Source organism: Rousettus aegyptiacus, unplaced genomic scaffold (assembly GCF_014176215.1).
Source record: "Rousettus aegyptiacus isolate mRouAeg1 unplaced genomic scaffold, mRouAeg1.p scaffold_m13_p_10, whole genome shotgun sequence".
NCBI lineage: Eukaryota > Metazoa > Chordata > Mammalia > Chiroptera > Pteropodidae > Rousettus > Rousettus aegyptiacus.
The window spans coordinates 66184406-66205325 of record NW_023416285.1 but is presented as its reverse complement, the minus strand read 5'-3'; the positions used below and the strand labels follow the sequence as shown (position 1 = coordinate 66205325).

General features: G+C 37.8%; 1 protein-coding gene and 1 long non-coding RNA gene across 4 annotated transcripts in view; one reads left to right on the top strand and one right to left on the bottom strand.

Annotated features, from left to right (window-relative positions):
• The window catches only part of LOC107513979, a 61268-nt gene that overhangs the window by 5591 nt on the left and 34757 nt on the right, over positions 1–20920 (bottom strand). Inside the window, exons 3-6 of one of the 3 annotated variants that reach the window (XR_004953118.1) lie at positions 2080–2414; positions 1434–1558; positions 1169–1258; positions 193–263 (exon numbers count right to left, since the gene is read on the bottom strand). This is a non-coding gene — a long non-coding RNA (uncharacterized LOC107513979). The remainder of the gene's footprint in view (positions 1–192; positions 264–1168; positions 1259–1433; positions 1559–2079; positions 2415–20920) is intronic. The other 2 variants (XR_004953116.1, XR_004953117.1) reach the window with 2 other exon arrangements.
• The window catches only part of CWH43 (cell wall biogenesis 43 C-terminal homolog), a 40546-nt gene that overhangs the window by 8579 nt on the left and 11047 nt on the right, over positions 1–20920 (top strand). The window contains exons 5-11 of the mRNA XM_036227950.1: positions 2254–2342; positions 6673–6930; positions 8998–9120; positions 13724–13803; positions 16133–16238; positions 17286–17421; positions 19078–19227. Coding sequence (XP_036083843.1) covers positions 2254–2342; positions 6673–6930; positions 8998–9120; positions 13724–13803; positions 16133–16238; positions 17286–17421; positions 19078–19227 — 942 coding nt within the window. The remainder of the gene's footprint in view (positions 1–2253; positions 2343–6672; positions 6931–8997; positions 9121–13723; positions 13804–16132; positions 16239–17285; positions 17422–19077; positions 19228–20920) is intronic.

Here is a 20920-nt window from a genome sequence, read left to right as displayed (position 1 = left end):
GTCTCCTCTGTTTATCTCCAGGATTCCTTTCTGCCGCATACTACCTTTAATCTCCACCCCTCCTCTTATATCTCTTGTTATTCTGTATTACAATTTAAAAAAATATTAGTTATTTGATGTCTTTCTTCCTTTCTAGACACCATGCTCCTTGAGGACAGGGAGTAAGAAAATAAACTAATATTTATGTCTTACTCTGTGTCAGGCACTGAGCTAGGAATTTTATATATGTTATTTGGAGTCTTTATCTTTTTGATCTGGATGCTCTAGTATATGTGGGAGGAAGGGTGAAAAGGAAGAAAGGCACAGGGGAAGAGAGTGGAAGGGAAGAAGTTTATTCTCATGTATTAAAGCTTCCTTTCCAAAGTTCCCTGTGAAAACCAGCATAAATTGTATGGGAGAGCGAAAGGAGGACTAGACCGGGAACCCAAGGTCACACTTGATGACTGAGTCCCGACTGGCCACCAGCAACTCACTGTCTAAGTTTAAACTAGTAACATTACATTCCTGGTCTTGTTTTCTCACTGTAAAGTGAGAGTTTCCTTTTCAGGCATTTTTATAATCCTGTAAATTGGAGTGAGACTTGAAGATAGAAACGCAACTCACGAGACCAGCATTCCCAGACTGTTTTCTGTGGAACACTTGTTTCTTGAGATGTTAATAAGTACTCTGAAAAAACATCTTCTAGATGAAATAGGCTTAGGAAATACTGCATTTCATATTCCTTTCTTTGTGGTTCACAATGAGCATATTAGAGACTCTTGGGGGTTTCTTAAACGTACTGGAACATGGAATTCCTTTTTTCGAACACCTATTACCATCTCATAAAACTGGTATTTCTCCGAACCCCTGTTTGAGAAATACTGCATTAGACCATCATCACCCTTGACCATCAAAATAGGAATTACTTTCTAAAATTCACTAGGTTCTACTTAAAGGAATGGGTCATGGATAAGTTTTGATGGGGTAAAGGGGTGAGAGATGGGAGAAGGAGGTGAGAGAGAGGCTCAGAGGTGCTGAAGGGGGCTGGGAAACCAAAGGGTCGGCGCAGGTCGTAGACCCCGCGGGAATGAGGGGGCGGGACCGTGTTCCAGTTTCCCATCAGCACCCTCCCCCCCCCCCCCCCCCCCCCCCCCCCCCCCCGCAGCACTCCAAACCCTGTTACTCTTACTCTTTTGTAGCGCTTTCCACCTTCTAATATCCTGCATTGCTTGTTAATTGTGTTATTGTTTGTCCTCCTCCCCCTGCTGGAGCTTGAGTCCTGTGGAGGAAAGAGATCTTTGTTCGTTGACGTGTCCCAAATCCTAGAATGGAGCCTGGCACAAAGTAGGTCCTCATAAACATTTGTTGATGAATTGGAGATAGAAAAAGATCAACAGTACCCTCCACAGCCCTTTGTTACATCTGGTCTTCTGTGGATCCAGGATGATGCTTACCCTTAGGAGGGCAGCGGGAGCCTCACTCCAGAGCCCGAAGGCCTTTTTTGGGATTCTTGGTCCTACACATGCAACTGTGTCTGACCTCAGGCAGGTTCAGGTTCTCCTTCTCCCAGTGTCCTGCTCTGAAAAATGGGGATAATAATAGCATTTACCTTATGGATTTGTGAAGATTAAATGAGCTAATACTACACGTAAAAATCTAAAAAAAAACTTGCCTGTTACGTAATAAGTATTATGTTTTTTAGCTTAATTTCTAGTACAGCTTAATTGAATACCATGTCCTAGCTACTGTGGTTGCTGAATTTCCCCCCTAGAATTTAGTTAAATTCTTTTTTTCTTCCTCCTACAAGTTTTTGTCCAAGTAGCGAAAGAATGAAATAGTGTGTGGTTGTTTTAAAAACATGACTCTCAATTACTTATCAAGTTGACACAGGTGCCAGGAAAGCAGAGACTGTAGATAAAAGCAGTATTGAGGTAGAGAAAAGAAAGGAAAGAAGCAACCTAAATAGAAACTATTCCCAATGACTTTTTTCCATGGCCAGTGGGACGATAATTTAATAGTCTGAGAAAACCCAATTACTCTGTTGACACTAAGCGTGAGAGACTGCAGATATCATTTATTCCAAGTCAGAACTGTTGTTACCTCAGTGTTCCAAAAAGATTTAACATTGGTTCCCGATGGGCTCTCATCATCTCATTGGTTGTTTCACACTCATGTTATCTCTTGGAGGTACCTAGAGGTATTTTTCTTTTTTATATATGGGACAGTGAAATACGATTAATGTCAGATGTCTTATGGCGTGTCTTTATTTTACAGAGGTGCAGTTCTGCTGGGTTTGGCGAGCGGATTGATGCTTTCAACTTGTTCATGGTTTCCAGATACTAGTTTAATCTGGTGGGTTACAGGTATGTGGAGTTTACCTGCAGATATGCCACTCATTCAGCTTGGCTGTCCAATTTTCTTGCAAGCACGCACACCTAGAATGGAAGCAAAAGACCACAGCAGCCGTACACATCTGTGCGCTTGCCAAGTGGGCAATTATAACAAGTTGCAGCCACTATGACGCAGATGTCACCATGATTACCAGTGACAGCTGGCCCCAGATTTCTGCCTTCCCCTATTTCATCTCCCCTTTCCTCCTACAGCTGTCTGATTCTGCCCTGACCATGCTGACATAACCTCCCCCATCTCCCGAACGACTTTTACAAGGCGTGTGTGTCAGGTGCCTGCAGAGTTACCGGAGGTCTGAGAAGATGGAGGGTTGCACGTCGCCACGTTGCCAGACCTCCTCCCCTCTCCAGGAGTCCTTGCTCTCTGGTTTTCAGGAATGTCCTCCTTTGGGGCTCCATGAGGAAGTTCACGTTCTCTTTCTCTTGTACATGTAACAGTTTAGCTCCTCACGCTTCTACACAGCTTTGGACCATCTCCTCCCGGTCACACCCTTAAGGATCACAGAATATTCCTGAAGGCTGTCATACTTCAGGAGCAATCTACTTAGTTTCCTATGGCTAAATTCTGTCATTCTTCTTCCATCCTCTTAAAAGGCAGAGATGGTTTCAGTGTTAAATAAAAAATCCCCCACTGTGTGACAGAGCGAATACTCTATTTGCTTTCCGTGAGAAGAGATATCCTTATACTGATATTAAGCAGCTGAGCCCGAGGGCTGCACTAGATGCTCTGTGTGGGTTTGTGAGACTGTGTATCGGTAACATTGGTTGAATAACACAATAAGTAAATTTCTGTACACCTTAAGCACCATCACCCTTGCAGGAGATGTATGTGTAATTCCAAAAGGTTGTTCACTAATGAGGATGACCCAGTTTTCCTCCTGGAGCTGTGTGAGCGGCTGCAGCTGGTTGAGCTGTTTTTCCTTGCTTGTGTATTTTCTGGTAGGCATCCCCTTTGGGGACTGTGGAAGTTCATATGAATATTGGAGTAACCTCTCTTCTCATCAGAGAGACACCTCATGAAATGCCTCAAGAAAAGAGCTAGATAACTTTGTTAATACTGAGTTTGCAATGAGCATATAGCTTCTTCATCTGCATGCATTTGGGAAAAGGAACATAAAATGCATGGAAAGTTTCTTCAACACTTATATTGTCTTTTCTCATGGAATATAAGCAAGATGCTTATTGGGCAAGTAATTAGCAGCTTCATTTCAAACATGGGAAAACTTAGGTTCACAGACACATTAACTTAGTTAAAGAACAGAAAAGCTGTGAATTTAGTGTTATGCTTGTACTTATTTCCCTAGATATAAGGTCATACCCTTGAGAGTCAAACCTCATCTAGTTTTGCGGTCTCTCTAGAGTATAACATAGTAGCTTAAAAGACTCATGGGCAAGCAGATTTAAGGCACCTCATAAGCTATTTGCAGCAGATAGGATAGCAGGGCCATAATTCATGAGCGTCATCTCCTTCTCTGGTCGCCTGCTCATCTGAAATAAGCTGGAGCTCACACTTAATTATCTAGGGACGGTGCCCACTTTGCATGTGATTCATCCCTAGAAGCCACATCATAAAGCAGAGTGTAGAAAGAGAAATCTTATTTTTTTCATTGTACAGTTAAAGTTTGAAATCCCAACTGGGTCTTGGTATGAAATTAATTATGGAAACAACCAATAGAATTTCATAAATGCAGAGAACTGAAATCTTGATGGCAATTAGTAAAATCAAAGTTCTATTTTAAAAAGGACGTAGATGTACTCAACACATATAGAGGACCCCAGTGCACCATACAGTATACCTAAAGTTTTATTATATGAAAAATCCAATCTATTGAAAATGAACATATTAGACATAAATGTTATTGGGATGTTCAATTACCATTAATTCTGTTCGGTGTCTTAGATGGTGTACAGATTCAGAGGAAATTATTTGGAAGGACTCGGTCTCAAACAATAAGTAGTTAAAGTATATGATTAAGTGAAAAAGGCAAAGTGACTAAGAGTGTGTGTCATATGCCACCACTGGTGTACAAAAAAATGTGCATACATATTTTTTTCTTTCTACACATAGGTCGAAAGGATGCAGAAAATGCAAACCTTGGTCGCCTTTCCTAAGGGGAACTAGCAAGTGACAACAGTCAAAGGGATTCTTTTCTACCTTTCAAATTTTAGATTTTGAGTTTATAGCCTACTTAAAAATATAATTTTAGTGGGTTTAAAAATATACAGCCTATATGAAAATAGAAACTAAATTTAAAAGCAATTTAAAAGCAATAACAGTCAAGGGAAATTTTAAGAGCTGTTTTCTTTCCTCCCAGATAATTCTCCGAAGCAACAAAGTCTAATGTCTTTAGAATATCAAATTAAGACTCATTCTTTTTAAAAATAGTCATTGTAAGCAAGTAAACAGGAAAAATTCAGTCTCGCTAATAATCAGACAAGCGTTATTCAGAATGAGATACCATTTTCATCATTAATTTGGCAAAAGTTTTTAGAAAAAATGATTTTGGCAGGGCTCAAAAGGTGAGACTTTTGGCAAGGTTTCTGGAGGAAATGAAGACCGGTAAAACCTTTCGGGAAAAGAACTGACTACAGGTAATGATACTTTAAAATGTTTTTACCTCTTGACCCAGTAATTGGACTTCTACGAATCTATTTTAAGGAACAATCAGAGATGTAGTAAGAGATTAATTGACAAAGAAAGATGTTCCTCACAGTGTCAGCAGCCTCGTACGTGGCCAACAATAGGGACATGGTGGCTTATGTTGTGGTGTATTTACCCAGAGTAATAGAATGTGTACGTGAAATTGTTTGAGGAAAAAAATTAATAGCATGAGAAAATGTTCTTTCTATGTCACATGAGAAGCAGAATATAATTCTCAATATGCGGTATGATTTCATTTACATAAAAAAACCTCTATATAGCATAGAAAAAGTTTTGGAGAAATATATTGGAGCATTGGCTATAGTCATCTTAGTCTCAGGCGATCCTTAATTGCTTCCGTATAGTTCTATATTTTTAAAAAGTGAATAGTCATTATATTTGTTTTATTTCACAATGAAAAAATTTTTCCTGTTATTAAAATAACCATGTCTGATCTAAAGTGTTTGAAGGTCTCACTGTGGAGTTGAACGCTGCAGTTGTAGAGGGCTCTGGAAGCTGGCTCTCATGTTTATCTGAGTTACAGTCTTCTGAAGTGAGGAGGAATAGGTAGTCACATGGCATTGTCCTGTGATGGTGCAGGTAGAATTTACCGATGCATGTGAGCCATGGGACACTAAGAAGCTGGCTGAAGCCACCTTCTCCTCCCCTCACCATTTTTTCCTGGAGATCTTGCCCCAGGCAGTGAGGAGTCGGCTGTAGATACCCTTGAAGTGTGGGACACAGTGATACAACACTGACAGAAATGTCTAGGAAATATCATATATCAAATATCAAATATCATATTCTATGGAACATATTGATGGCTCAAAAATGGGGTGCTGTAAGATCATGTGTGCTTTCTCAAAGCTGATTTCACAGGAATTGGGAGAAATGTTAGATTTTCTCAGGATAGGCTCAACAAATTAGCAAAAATTTACTAAGTGCCTGCTGTGGACCAGGCAGATCGCACGGCTCCCAAAGCTATTACTTTGTTGGATAAGGAATGAACTGACAGCAGAATTGCTAAAGCATTGCTTCTACAGTACTGTCTCAGCCACATCTGAGGGCTGTGTGGTCGGGAAAGACAACTTACTTATTGTAGGACAAGAAGCAGCATTTAAATACATGGAAATTCCTTTAGAATGTTCCTTAATGAAAACGTTCTAGAAATCATACTGATTCTACATGTTTTCTAATGTCCTGGATCTAACTAGTTAAATTAAGTGGACATGTTTTTGGTATTACAGGTAGTACCAAATTTTTTCAGTTGTTATTGCTCTTCAGATCTTAACACAAATAACCTAAAAATGCATTCTTCCCTCCCCCTACCATTCCTGAAGAAATAGCACTGGACTGCTATTAAAATAGATTTACTAGACCCACATTCCACCTCTAGTTGTGCAAGTACCTATCTGTGTGACCATTAGCAAGGCACATTAACCTTGTAGACCTCAGGTTCTCATTAGTGTGGTGGTCGGATCAGTGTGCCCCTGAGGTCTCTTCTGGCTCTAAATGGCTATACATGGGTCGTCCTATAAGCTTATTATTCTTCCCCCTCTGCCTTTTTTTTTTCTTTTTAGAAAATAGAAGAGTCTATGTATTACTGCTTTCCTGTCTGATTCCTTTTTTTCCTCTTACCAACAGGAGCGGCTGCGGCTGCAGGTCTCCTATACCTGCCCACGTGGGGAGCCGCTGTTTCTGGCTGTGTGCTTGCCGTCTTCACAGCATCCATGTGGCCTCAAGTGCTTGGACATCTTATTAGCTCAGGGTCAAGCCCTGGGAAAACCATGACCATTGCTATGATAGTTTATCTTCTAGATACATTTTTCTGTGCATGGTGCACAGCTTTTAAATTTGTTCCAGGAGGTGTCTATGCTAGAGAAAGATCTGATGTGCTTTTGGGTGAGTACATTTGCAAGGTCTGGATTAAAGTAATAACTACTAGAAAATACCCTTCAGGACTCTCACTAAGATTTAGGCCTTTTAAGTGAATTAGTTGTAAAAAACCAGGTTTAAGTCATAATAAAGTATAAAAGAGGTACTATGTAACACTTGTATTATATGATATGTTGGGAAAAGTTGTGATCATTATGCTCACGTTGCTGCTTCAGTGGTAGGCATGTAATTATATATAGGAATTGTGATTTTTTTTGGTTCTGAATTTTATCTGATTTTTATTTACCTATTTTTACCAGTAAAATATATTTTGTATATATAAATCTTAGTGTGAATGATAAATTCCCAAATCATAAATGTATTTTCCATTTCAGTGGTTATGAACTTATGTACATAAATTAAAATGTCATCAGCCCACCTTAGTATAATACTTAAAAAATTTTCTTTTGGCAATAATGAAATTACTGCTGTATGCCGGACATACACAAATCAAGTGTCGCATATCATTTTAGTTTAAGTAAAACATAACAGATGCTTCTAGGATAAAATCTTTGAAAAATGAGGGGCCAGAAATTGTTAGTAGAGGATTCTGTCCTTGTTTGCTCACATATTCATTTTTCCATTTGTTCGTTTATTCATTAAAAAAATTGTTGCACACTTCCTGTGTTCCAAGCACAAGGCCTCGTGCTGGAGTGTAGTAGGGGAAACACCATACACAAGTTGGACAAAGGCTTATGGAATCAGAATTGGGGCGAGAGCTGTGCAAAGCTCTAGGCTTCCATGTGAGTCCCTTCGCAGATCCCCTCTGTGCCCTTGGGATACACCCAGCTGCTCTGTAGTCTGTACAGTTTCACATCAACTTTTCTATTCCATGAGCTAGATGTCTGTCAGGACAGGCTGACTTGGAAGATATATTTTTATATTACAAGAAATATTTAAAATAACTTTGAGAATTTGATATTTCTGGCAAACATGCTGGCTGCATTTCCTCTGTGATAATCTTGGCTTTGCAAACTTTGTATTTCTTCTGGTTTCTTTCAGGTCTGTGTACTCTGTCCTGCTATATTTTCCTGTCCAATGCCCTGCTTTTTTCTTACTGCCGCTTGCTTAGGGGTCTGCCATGTGGAGAAAACGAATGAAAGTAAGAGCCATTCTAAGCATAAGTTTATTTCTTTTGAATGTTATAAATGATGTGCTTTTTGAGTTCCTTCTCAACTAAGAATTTTTTTTTAGTAAGAGTGGCATTATAATGATAAGGCACTATCATGATTAGAAATGTTGGTAATGTTCAGAGTAGCTTTCAATACAATTGAAAAGAATCTGTATTAAATTAGAAACTAGTTATAAATTTATTGTCTAGGTTTCTTTTGCTAGTTCCTAGAAATTGCACATAACATTTTTTTTTTTTGCTATTCTTCCATCTAAGCTTCACTTTTATGTGACATTTCCTAATTTACATATTATTGAATCATACTTCTGTTTCCATCTTCTTAAATACAATCTTAGACGTATGTAAACTTTACATGTAACCTACATTGTAATCATCCCAATTGAGCTCAACTCTGTCACCTGGCCTTAGTGGCACAGTGTGAGTTTTAGCATGCGTCCTCTGAGGACCCTGTGCCCAGAATATCCACATCCCAGGCCAGAAGTATTGCCACAAACACTGCCGTGTTAACCTACGTAGCCTCTTTTGTGCTCCTTGACTTGATACAAGAGATCTCTTTAGTGGAGAAGATTGAGTCCCCAAGGCCATTTAGAAGGCTCCTTTCTCTTGTGCTCCACTCTCCCCTAAATCATCAATGTCAGTGATGTACACTCTTAGCAACCTGGCAACTAGGAAACAAGAAAGTAAAAGAAATCTCTCATCTGGGTTCCACTTATTTCTTATGATCATCCCAATGATCACAAGTAGTATTGGAGTAAAAGCTTTGGTACTGAGATTACTTAATAACTGAATTTTCAGGGTGTGCTCATTTAATTGAAATCTTAGCTGCTGGAGTTTATCATTAGAAGGACTTTTGGATTAAAATGTAATATATTCTAATATATTCTTTATTTCTCTTTTAATAGGGACAGTGATGCTAATTATTGGGCTGAATATGCTATTTGGTACTAAGAAAAGCCTTGACTTTCTTCAAACAAAAAATAGCCCTAAAGTGCTTTTCAGAAAGAGTGAAAAATACATGAAAATTTGTAAGTATGGTTTTGCTTTCTTTTTAAAAAATTTTTTTTATTAAAGATATAAATTTTCAAACATATGAAATTAAAGAGTGTAATGAACCCTCATGTACCCTTCCACAATTCCAACAATTATTAACATTTCCTAATGTTGTTAACAGCTATCTTCCTACTTTTTTTTTTTTTTGGTGAAATACTTTAAGCAAATATCTGATATGTCATTTCAACCAAAAATACTCCGTATTAGTTTTGTTTCACTTCTAACATAGATAAGTTTAACAGGTACAGTTTCCAAAATGCTTTTTTCTAACAGTTGAGACTATTTATTCCATTTCTAGTTCTCCCTTTTTTAGGAAATTAAATACGTTAACTTTTGGAATATTGATGAACTAGAAACTCAAACCTGAAATTAGTTTACTATTCAATATCTGACCCATTTCAAATGGACTGAATTAAATAAAAATATTTATTGAATGTATAAAATTTGGACCTATATAATGAAAACTATAAGATCCAATTAAAAGAGATCGAAGAAGATACAAAGAAATGGAAAGATATTCCATGTTCTTGGATTGGAAAAATCAACATAGTTAAAATGACCACATTACCTAAAACGTTATACATATTTAATGCAACCCCCATCAAAATCCCATCAGCATTTTTTTAATGAAATAGAACAACAAATCATCAGATTTGTATGGAAGCACAAAAACCCTAAATTGCCAAAGCCATCTTGAGAAAAAAGAACGAAGCTGGAGGCATCACTCTGCCCGACTTCAAATTATACTACAAAGTGACAGTAATCAAAACGGCATGGTATTGGCAGCAAAACACACACACAGACCAGTGGAACAGAATTGAGAGTCCAGAAGTAAATCCCTATTTACATGGGCAAATCATTTTCCCCAAAAACATACAGTGGAGAAAGGAAAGCCTCTTCAATAAATGGTGCTGGGAAAACTAGAAAGCCACCTGCAAAAAATGATACTAGACTGTTGTCTATCATCACACATCAAAATTAACTCAAAATAGATTAAGGACCTAAATATAAGACCTAAAACAATAAAATGCATAGAAGAAAAGATAGGAACTAAATTCAAAGACGTTGGACTTAAAGAGGATTTTATGAATTTGACCTTACAGGCAAGGGAAGTAAAAGCAAAAATAAATGAATGGCACTACATCAAACTAAAAAGCTTCTGCTTAGCAAAATAAACTATCAACAAGGTAAAGAGACAACCATCCAAATGGGAAAATATATTTGTAAGCAATGCCTCCTTAAAGGGCCTAATATACAAAATATACAAAGAACTCATATGACTCAATAGCAACAAAAAACCAAACATCTAATAAAAAAAATGGGCAGAGGACCTGAACAGACACTTCTCCCTAGAGGACATACAAATGGCCAATGAACATATGAAAAGATGCTCAACATCGCTAGCTATTTGGGAAATGCAAATCAAAACCACAATGAGAAACCATCTCACACCTGGTGGAATAGCTATAATCAATAGGACAAGTAATAACAAATGTTGGAGAGGATGTGGAGAACTAGGAACCCTCATACACTACTGGTGGGACTGAAAATTCCACTATGGAAAACAGTATGGAGATTCCTCAAAAAACTAAGAATTGATCTACCATATGATCCAGCAATCCCTCTACTGGGTATTTACCCCAAGAACTTGAAAACACACTGATGTTCATAGTAGCATTATTTATGGTGGCCAGGACATGGAAGCAAATGAAGTGTCCTATGATAGGTGATTGGCTAAGGAAGCAGTGGTACATGTATACAATGGGATATTACTCAGCCATAAGAAGAGCTGAAATACTGCCATTTGCAACAACATGGATGGACCTCGAGATAATCATGCTAAGTCAAATAAGCCATACAGAAAAAAGTTGAAAATCACATGATATCACTTATATGTGGGATATAAACCTAAAAGCAACAAAGGAACAGGACAAACAAACAGAGATTCATGGACATGGACTATAGACTAGTGGTTACCAGAGGTTAGGGGATGCGGGGAGGGGGGACGTAAATGGGGTAAAGGGGGTCAAATATGTGGTGACAGAAAGAAATCTAACTATGGGAGGTGAACACACAGTATAAATATATGTATGCCTTACTGTTAAAGCGTACAGCTGAAACTTATTGGATTTTGTTAACTAATCTCACCATTAAAAAATTAATTAATTAATTAAAAACATTTTCAGTAGTGTATTAGGATATAATACATTCCACAACTACATAGTGTTATGTAGAATACAAAGACAGTAAAAATTGGTCTTCATCCTCAACAATTTGATACTTTACTAAAGACAAAATATTATAGTGTAAAGAGATAGAAAACAAGTTAAATAAAATTTCAATGTAATTCTAAAAGAAATGTCACAAAGCAGTAAGACCATTATATAAAGACCTTAATATATATTCCATCAAAATTTGAGATTATATTAAAATTTAGGGGAAATTTTAAAATTTTAGAGTTTTGTTGGTGTGTTTTATGTTTTAGTTATGTCCCTTGAAACCAGGTCTGGCAGTTTTTGTTCGTTTTTAATCCTTTTTTTAAAATTATTCTTAAGAACCATAATTCTTTAATTCATTCATCAAATTAAGGCATCGAAACAGTTTATTTACAAAGCTGTTTAGACAGTGTTATGTGATTTTTAAAGATAGAGTTTATTTTTTAGAGACATTTTAGATTCACAGCAAAACTGAACAGAAAGTACAGAGCTTTCCCATCTACCCTCTGACCTCACATACACACAGCCTCCCCCACTATCAACATCCTTCAGCAGAGTGGTACATTTACTACAATTGATGAACCTACACTGACATATCACTATCACCTCAAGTTCATAGTTTACATTCGAGGCCACTCTTGGTGTTGTGCAGTCTGTGGGTTTTGACAAATATATAATGACATGTATCCGCCATTATAATATCAAGTTTCATTGCCTTAAAAATCTTCTGTGATTTGCCCGTTCATCCCTCCCTCACCATCTATGGCAGCCATTATATTTGTCTTTTAAAAATTTTAATAGATTTTATTTTTAGAGCAGGTTTAGGTTTACAGAAATATTGAGAGGAAAGCATAGAATTCCCATATGCCCCCTGACTCACACCTCCCCCTACAATTTTCACCATTATTAACATCTTGCATTAGTGTGATACATTTGTTACAATTGATGAGCCAATATTGATAAATTATTATTAACTAAAGTCCATAGTTTACAGTAGAGCACTCTTTTTGTTGTCTGTTATATGGGTTTTGATAAATGTATAATCTCATGTATCTACCATTACAGTGTTGTACAGAATGCTACCCAAACATTCCCTGTGCCCCACTCATTCATCCTTCCCCCCTCCTCCAAACTCCTTGCAACCACTGGTCTTTTTACTGTCTCCATTGTTTTGCCTCTTCTAGAATGTCAGTCTTTTAACTTCAAAATTTAATCTAGTTTTATTGGGACTTCTCACTTATTTGTATCATCTTACTATTCTTTTTCTTTTTCTACTTTCTCTAGATATTTTTTTCCTTGTTTCTCTTCTTGCTTTCTTTCCAATAATTCTTCTTTTTTCCCTCCTCCCCACTTCCTTTTCTGGTTTGGAAATTATCTTTAATTTCTATTTGTGATTTTAGTAGTTGGTTATTTTTCTCTCAGCATATTAAAGATATTCCCCTGTTATCTAACTTTTACTTTGCTGATGAGAAGTCAGCTGTTTTTGCTCCTTTGAAGTCAATCTGTCTTTTCTCTCTGGCAGCTATTAAGATTTTCTCTTTGTTTTGGCATTCTGTAGTTTCATTGTCTATCTAGATGTAGATCCTCCTCCCCCCACCACCCACCACTCATCTTGCTTGGGAGTCTTTTTGGCTTTCTGAATCTAAGAGCTATATCTTATCAATTCTGGAAATTCTCAACATTATCACTGTAAATATTGCCTCTTTTTTATTCTTTCTTTCCTTTCCTTTATGACTCCAGTTAGATGTGTAGGGCTTCTTATCCTCTTCCCCATGTCTATTAACCTCTTTCATATTCTCTACCTTTGTTTTTAAGCTGTCCCATTGCACTAATTCTCTAGTTAGCTTTGTCCGTTCTGCTGTTTATCTTGTCCATTGAGCTTCTAATTTAAATTATAATTATTATATAATTTTATTTTTAAAAGTCTATTGATTTCTTTACAAATTTTCCTGATCATTGAGTTAGTCTTATGTGCCTTAGCCATACTATTGAATGCCCTCTTTTATTTTTCTAAACATGTTAAGCATGCTATTATGAAAATTCCAATATCTAAAGTATTTGTGGGCTTGATTTTACAGGGTATTTTTTCCTGCTTGTTTCAGTTTTCTTGTATGTTATTTCCTGTATATATTTATGATTCATTTTTACTTTAAGCTCATGGTCACTGGAATATTTTTAGGGAAGAGTCTTTGAAACGTGGTTTTAAAGTATGGTTTATACATGCATGCTACACATGAAAATTAACTCAGGAATTAGACATTTCTCCTTTGCACAAAATCCTTGGTCAATAGGCTTAATAATTTCATGAAAATTATTTTTTAAACAAACGTCTTTTAAATAACTATCTCTTCTTTCTGTTTAGTTTTGTGGCTGCTTGTTGGTGTAGGGTTATTAGGATTAGGACTACGGCATAAAACCTATGAGAGGAAATTGGGCAAAAGGGTAAGTAATTAAAAATAATGATAAATAATTTGATGAGAATTATATATATAATAATATATATATTTATATACATACATTTGTACAGTTCACCATTATGATTGAACTGTAGACTTAAATCTAATGACCTCGGGGCCCTGGATCCCATCTCCATAACCCTTAGATCGGTGGCTAATAACATAGTGGGATTATTTTATGAAGGTGGGTTCTTGGGACAGGATAGACCCATATAGTAGAGGCAAACTGCTTATGATTTTATTATATGAAGTTATTTTTGTCATTCTATGATTTAACATATCTAAACCACGAAATAAAGAATTATTTTATGATGGGCTGCTTTGTACTGTCTGGTAGATATTGTCGAAGGCAATAGTGTGAGGTTCTTTGACTTAAGAAAAATCTTACAGATAATACTTGATTTTGGAGATTTTGGGTAATTTGTGCATTGATGGGTTGTGGAAGTTTTCTTGTCTCTTTTCCTTCTAGAAAGGTGGGGAGAAGCAAGAATAAGTCATTGCAATGTTGTACTTTCTATCTGCTCTGATAAAAAGTTTCATGAGTTTCATAAAGCAGTTAGAGTTACAGTTTTGGCTGAGATAGATTTTACGGATTAACTTTGGATTTTAGGAATCTGTGTTACCAAGCAAATTTTTCATACTAAATGAAAAGCCGTACCGAGGATGCAGGCAATGCTCCCCTTGTTTACCTTTGTGCTCCTAGCACCTCACAGAGCGCTTGGCTCATACCGAGAACTCAGTAAATATTTCTCGATTAAGTAAATAATTAATTACATGACCTCTTTCTTTTACCATTTATTTATTAGTCATTATTTCTACAAATAATATAAGTCACAAGAAGGTATATAATGCCAGCCAGGGATTCTTTTCAAAAGGAGTAATTTCAGTTGGATTTAATACTTTTTCTTTTATTCATTCATTCATTCATTCACTTGATCAATGTTTATTGAATGTCTTGTGTGCTTGATGCCAGGGATACAGAGGTAAACAAGTTGAACAAGATGCCGGATTTCATGGAGTTTACATTCTAGTAGGGGAGAAAGACAGTATTCAGAGGATGCTATCAAGGAAGGAATCAAGGATGACTTATTTTTCTGGCTTGAGTAACCGCATAGAGGGAGGTGGCATTTGCTAAGATTGGAAGAATAAGGGAACACCAGGTTTTGGAGTGATGAAATTTAGAGTTAATTTTACAAATGTAGTCATGTGTAAAGTGAGAACTTGACAGATATTATGCTTCTTGAAATCTCTGTTGATGTTTCCATTCTCTTTACATGACATTCACTAAACTGAATAATCTTTCTTGTATGAAGATAAAATGTCCCACTCACTGCTGGTGGCACATTAAGCTGTTTATGTTGAGTAGTGACCCTCCTATGCAGAGAGGGTTACTACTTCACCTTCTCCCGACCTGAATTTGTATGGTCCACTTTAAGTTGTTGTTGTTGTTGTTTCAGTTGTATTTGTTCTAATCCAGCCATATTTTCCCACAGGATCCCTGTTGTAGATCAGTAGGTATTAGTTTGAGATGGATGGTTAGGGTTAGGCATTCTCTAACTGAGCCCATGGACCCAAAAGAGGAACTTTCAAAGGGGACTGTGCTCCCGAACCTTAAACTTGCCAGGACAGTAGGGGAGTAACACCATTTATAAGCTGATTAGAATTAGCACATCACTTTATAAATATGTTAAAGAACTCTATGCATCCCTCTGTGATCTCATTTTTTTTTTTTCTGTGCAAGGGTAACCCCTTTCTTGAATCTGGTGTTTATCATTTTCATGCATTTCTTTATATTGTTACAAAATATGATATATCCTTAGACAATATTGTTTTTTCCCCATGTCTGTAACTTTATCTAAGTGACATCTGACATATATATTTTGCAACTTACTTTTTTACTTAAAATTATCTTTGTGAGATTCATCCAAATGGAAATATGTAGCCCTATCTCATTTATTAGGACTACATAGTAGTCTGTTATGTGTTTGAGACACCATTTATTTTTTTATTTTCCTATTGAAACAACAGCCAGATTATTTCTGTTTTGGGTTTTTTTTTTTTTTTTGCTATTACAAACAATGCTTATTATAAATGTTTGCTTTCCTGACTTCTAAGCTCAAGCTAGAAGTTCACAGAAGATTATGAGAATACCATATTGCAAATATCTCTTCATTTTTATGAAGTAAACGTGGGCAAATGTCTAAGAAAATTTCTTTGCCGAAATACGAATTTTGGTGGAAAGAGGTGGAAAAAACTGGGTCTCGGAACCTGTCATTGTTCAGTCATCCTGATCCTCCATTCAAACTATTTCTCAGGCACCAGCCACAGAGGTCTCTGCCGCCATCTGGCCTTTCAGGTTTGGCTTCGACAATGAAGGCTGGTGTAGTCTAGAAAGGTCAGCTCAACTGCTCAGTCAAACAGGTAAGTCTTGCTGGAATTAGTTTTAGGTTTTGAGAGACTACTCTTGTTACTTTTATTTTGAGCAAGATCATAAGTAATAGGAGGAGGGTTTGCTGGGTCATAAACTAATCTCTTTTAAAGGCTTTACTTTGATGGGCAACTGCAGGAGGATTAAGCTTCTAACCACATCTGTCTTTGTTCGAGAGCAATTAATTCAGTTGATTCTGAACAAAGCCTCCTATTGGGTATCTACAGGGGATTCATGTCATGACTTTGCTCTTAGAGATGCTGCTGCTGGTGGCTCCTATCATTTCGAGACCCACTGCTGGGGACCAGAAAACTGTCGGATTAAAAGGCAGCATGGTTCAGAGTCATGCTCATTTGTGAAGCAAATTGCTTTCAAGAGCCTAAGGGGCCATTTTTACGTTTCTGTGCCCAGTGGAGCTCATCTTTGTATGAAACATCCTCGAAAATATGTGGGCATTTGGTTCTTAGATCAACTGCAGGGACACATGGAACAAGATACAAAAAGGGCTGAACTATTCTGGTTATTCCTAATGATACGCATGTCTCCTGGGAAATTGCTGAGGGCATGTATGAGTCTAATGCTGCTGAGAAATTTCCTTGGCCTTCAGTCTTTTGGTCCTGAGTACAGGCCTCTGAGGCGGGGTCTGGAAAAAACAATATACTTACTCTGTGCCAGTATCATGAAGGTGTTTGCCTGAGAATGAAACACTATTGTGTAACACTGTATTGTTTTTGAACATATATCAGATGTTTGAGAAGGCATTAAGCTTACTTGAAATATAGAGAATGATGTTAAGAATATTTGAAAATTTAGAAAAGCTATGCTTTTATCCTTTCCTGCATTTCATTTTCTTAAGGTGCCCCATGTATTAATTACATTCGAAATATGGGGAAATTCCCTATAGCTCAGATTTGAGCCACTTCACTTTTGTGACCCTTCAGGAATTGCTTTGTTTTTGATATATGAGTAAAGGTTTGCTAATTGTTTTTGTACTACTGTGGTAAATCACCATGTGCATTTCTTTTTTTTTTTCTGAACAGGGGCAGATTTCATAACGATTTTGGAGAGTGATGCTTCTAAGCCTTTCATCGGGAACAATGACTTAGCCATGTGGCTGGGGGAGAGGTTGGGCTTCTACACTGACTTTGGTCCAAGCACAAGGGATCACACTTGGGGGTGAGTACACATTGGATCCTGATCTTGAACATGGTCCTGAAAGACTAGGCAGCATAGGCTTGGAGACTGTCAAACCTTAGTTCTATGACTGTGCTCCGCTGATGCCTCTTGGAGGATGAGGACGTGTTGAAGATATGCATGTTCCATGATTGTTTGAATGGTTTCCCTGTTACTGGATATTTTCAGTTCTTCACCATTATAAACCATTGAGGGTAGGTGCTGAGATTATAACAGTAAGCATGTCTGACCTGAAGGCTGTCTTCGTGAAGCTTACATTCTAGTGTGAAGACAGAAAATAAACATGTACACAAAGATGTAAATAAGATAATTTGAGCTAGTGATTAAGTGCTATGTAGAAAAAGAAGCAGCCTACCGAGAGAGAAAGTACCGGGTGAGCAGGGGCAACAGGGGATGCTCATATAGGTAGGATGGTCAGGAAGGTCTCTTGAAAACTTTGTGGTAAAAACCCAAGACCCAGCTGTGGAAAGAGCTGAGGGAACTGCCAGGGAAAAGACTTGAGGCAGAATCAAGCTCGGGTACCTGACGGGGGGCTGGTAAGAAATGAGGGCCAGGTGGGTACTGATCTTAGAGAGCCCCATAATCCATGCTGAGGACTCGATTTAATTCAGTTGTGATAGGGAGCCATTGGAAGATTTAAGGCAGGAGTGATCTGATCTGACTTATATTTTTAAAAGATTATTCTGGCTATTCTTGGAAGAACAGAGTGTTGGCAGCTGGAATAGGCGCAGGGAGACAGTTGACGAGGTAGATGGAATAGTGCAGGGGAGGGATGCCAGCGGGAGCTGTGGAGATGGAGAGAAGGGGGCAAATTCAGGAACTGTTTCGGAACAGAGCTGACAGAACTTACAGATGGTTTAGATGTCAGGGGCCTGGAAGTGAAGAACCAAGGGCGACATGTAGGGTTTTGACCAGAATACCTGATAGGAGATGATGCCATCTGATGGGGCTGGGATGACCAGGAGAGCAGCACGATTGTGCTATGTTTGAGATGGCCCTGGACAGTCAAGTGACGCCCAGGAGGCAGTTGTGGGTAACCTGGAGAGCCGAGTAGGACAGGACATGCTGGACCTGTGGATCTAGGCACTATTACTGTAGAGATGGCCCTGTTGCAGGGCCTGCAGGAGTGGGCCGGAGAGAGAGAGAGCATGCAGCTGGGGGCGAGGGGCTGGCTGAGGCTAGACTCTGCTCGTCCTTTTCATATGTAGTTCTTTGACTTACGAGTGAGACAGACCATGTTTTCATATTGTTATTGGACAGTTTTTAATTTTTAATTTAGTAAATTGTTACATCATATCTTCACTGGTGAGATTGTACATTCAAAAATGTATTGATTAATATTAGAATTGCTTATGCAAATATGTTGTCAGAGTGACAGTGCAGGTAAAATGAATTTGGTGTATTTTGTGTCTCCAAAGCACTTACTAAAACAGTTAAAGCGCTGTGCTTAGCGACATAGTGAGACAGGCTGAATTGCAGAGATGCGGGGAACTGACGAGCCAACCGCCACGTTATTGCTCTGAATGCCCTTCAGTGGGATGCTTGAAGTGTGACACATCCCTTTTTAACACATTTGCTCAGTCCTGTCTGCGTGATCTTGCCCACCCAACAATGATGTTTCTTTTCATTCCTATGCAGGATTATGGTTTTGTCAAGATATCCCATTGTGAAATCGGAGCATCACCTTCTTCCGTCACCAGAGGGCGAGATTGCACCAGCCATAACACTGACTGTCAACGTCTCAGACAAACGGGTGGATTTTGTTGTGACACACTTTGGGAATCATGAGTGGGTGTTTTTGGTTTATCTAACAGTACACAAATGCCAAGAAATATTATTAACACTTACTTTCATTTCTGTGCAATGACCTTTCTTACTTCTTTCTTTTTGCCCCAAGTATTTTACCCTCTGTTGCTGCTTTTAAAAATCACCTGAAGAAACATTTGAGAGGCAGGTGGTCCTTAGCGGTGGTAGAGGGCTGCAGTGACGGCCATGTTAGCCAGCAGTTACCAAGCAGCTGCTGTGCTAAGTTCATTATTGTATTTAATCTACATTTCATATAAAGTAAGTGCTATTATGGCCCCATTTTACAGATAAAGAAGCTAGACTGAGAGAGGTTAGGAGACTTGTCCAATAAGGTCACACAGCTAGGAATTAGGTAAACTAGATGGTGGAAAAATAAAATTTCTTTTCGCTACAGGCTTACTACAGTTGGGACTACTGTTGGGATTTGAGGGTACTAAGTGACATTCTTTTTTCCCTCATGTTTTCACAGTCAACTAATAGGTAAGCAGAGGGATCTGACAGGGAGATCAGAATGCCACTTTTAATTCTAATGCATCCATATGGACCTGCTAATACATCCCTCAATAATACATGCCACTGGCTCTCCAAAAATAGCAAGGCTACCGAGCAGGGGCTCAGTTTGCCCTGTCGAGCTCTTGCCTTGGTCAAGAGAATAAGCCAGAAAATAGCTAGTTTGCAAACGGGAAGTTTCCAAGGAGAAGAGAGAAGAAGGATTTGAGACAAGCCTGCCCACTTACTTCTTCCAAACTTAACTAATGATAAAAGTCCATCCCAAAAGTAAAGGGTGGAGAGAGAGAGAGATCAAAGATAGCTTTCCAAGAAGGTCCTTCTACAAGGAGACATGAGGAATGGAGAATGTTTTATCTCTAAAGAATAGTTTTCACAACCAGTGATTTAGTACTGAATAAATCACGAATAATGCCAAGAATATATTGTAAAAGCAAAGATAAAGGTAGATAATTTATACTTTACCATAGTAAACACACTGTAATAATAATAGAAACACCAATGTCAAGTGCTATAAAATAGGGCATAAAGGTCCTGTCCATATTTATAACACAAGAGGCCACAGAGCTTCAAAGTGAAATACAGAACATTAGAAAAAACATTGTCATAGTATAAGTTTTACCTAAACAAAACTAACGTGTCTGCTACTTTTATTTTCCTGGTTACTTTGCTTTTTCTCACAGCGTTATGTGGATCTGTGAAAGTATACTTGCATATTTTCCAAAATAAGTCAGAGTATAAGTAATATAAACAAACCATCCAAAGTAATTAATATGAATCATTCGCTAATCAGACTCTTGCTTGCCTCAGAAATAAGAAGAATGTTTGGAAGACAGATGATACAGATAGTTCATTTTCTCTTTAAAAAGCTGTTTGAAGAAATGCCTTCTGTTTCCCCCAGTAATTTTCATGTAGCAAGTATAAGCATTCAAAACTCATTCTACTGACTTTAAATTACACTTTTTTTTTTTAAATAGGCATTTTTATGTTTAAAGTTTGGAAAGTTTAAACCTAGGAAACAGTTGGATCCACTCCTTCCCTTTTTTCCTTTGCTTGCCCCCCCCCCCCACCTATTTCAACTCCCTCCAACCTCCTCTGCAATACGAAGAATAGACCTGAAAGGAAAGAGAAGACTAAAAGACAGCCTTCAGAATGTATCTGGAAAAGA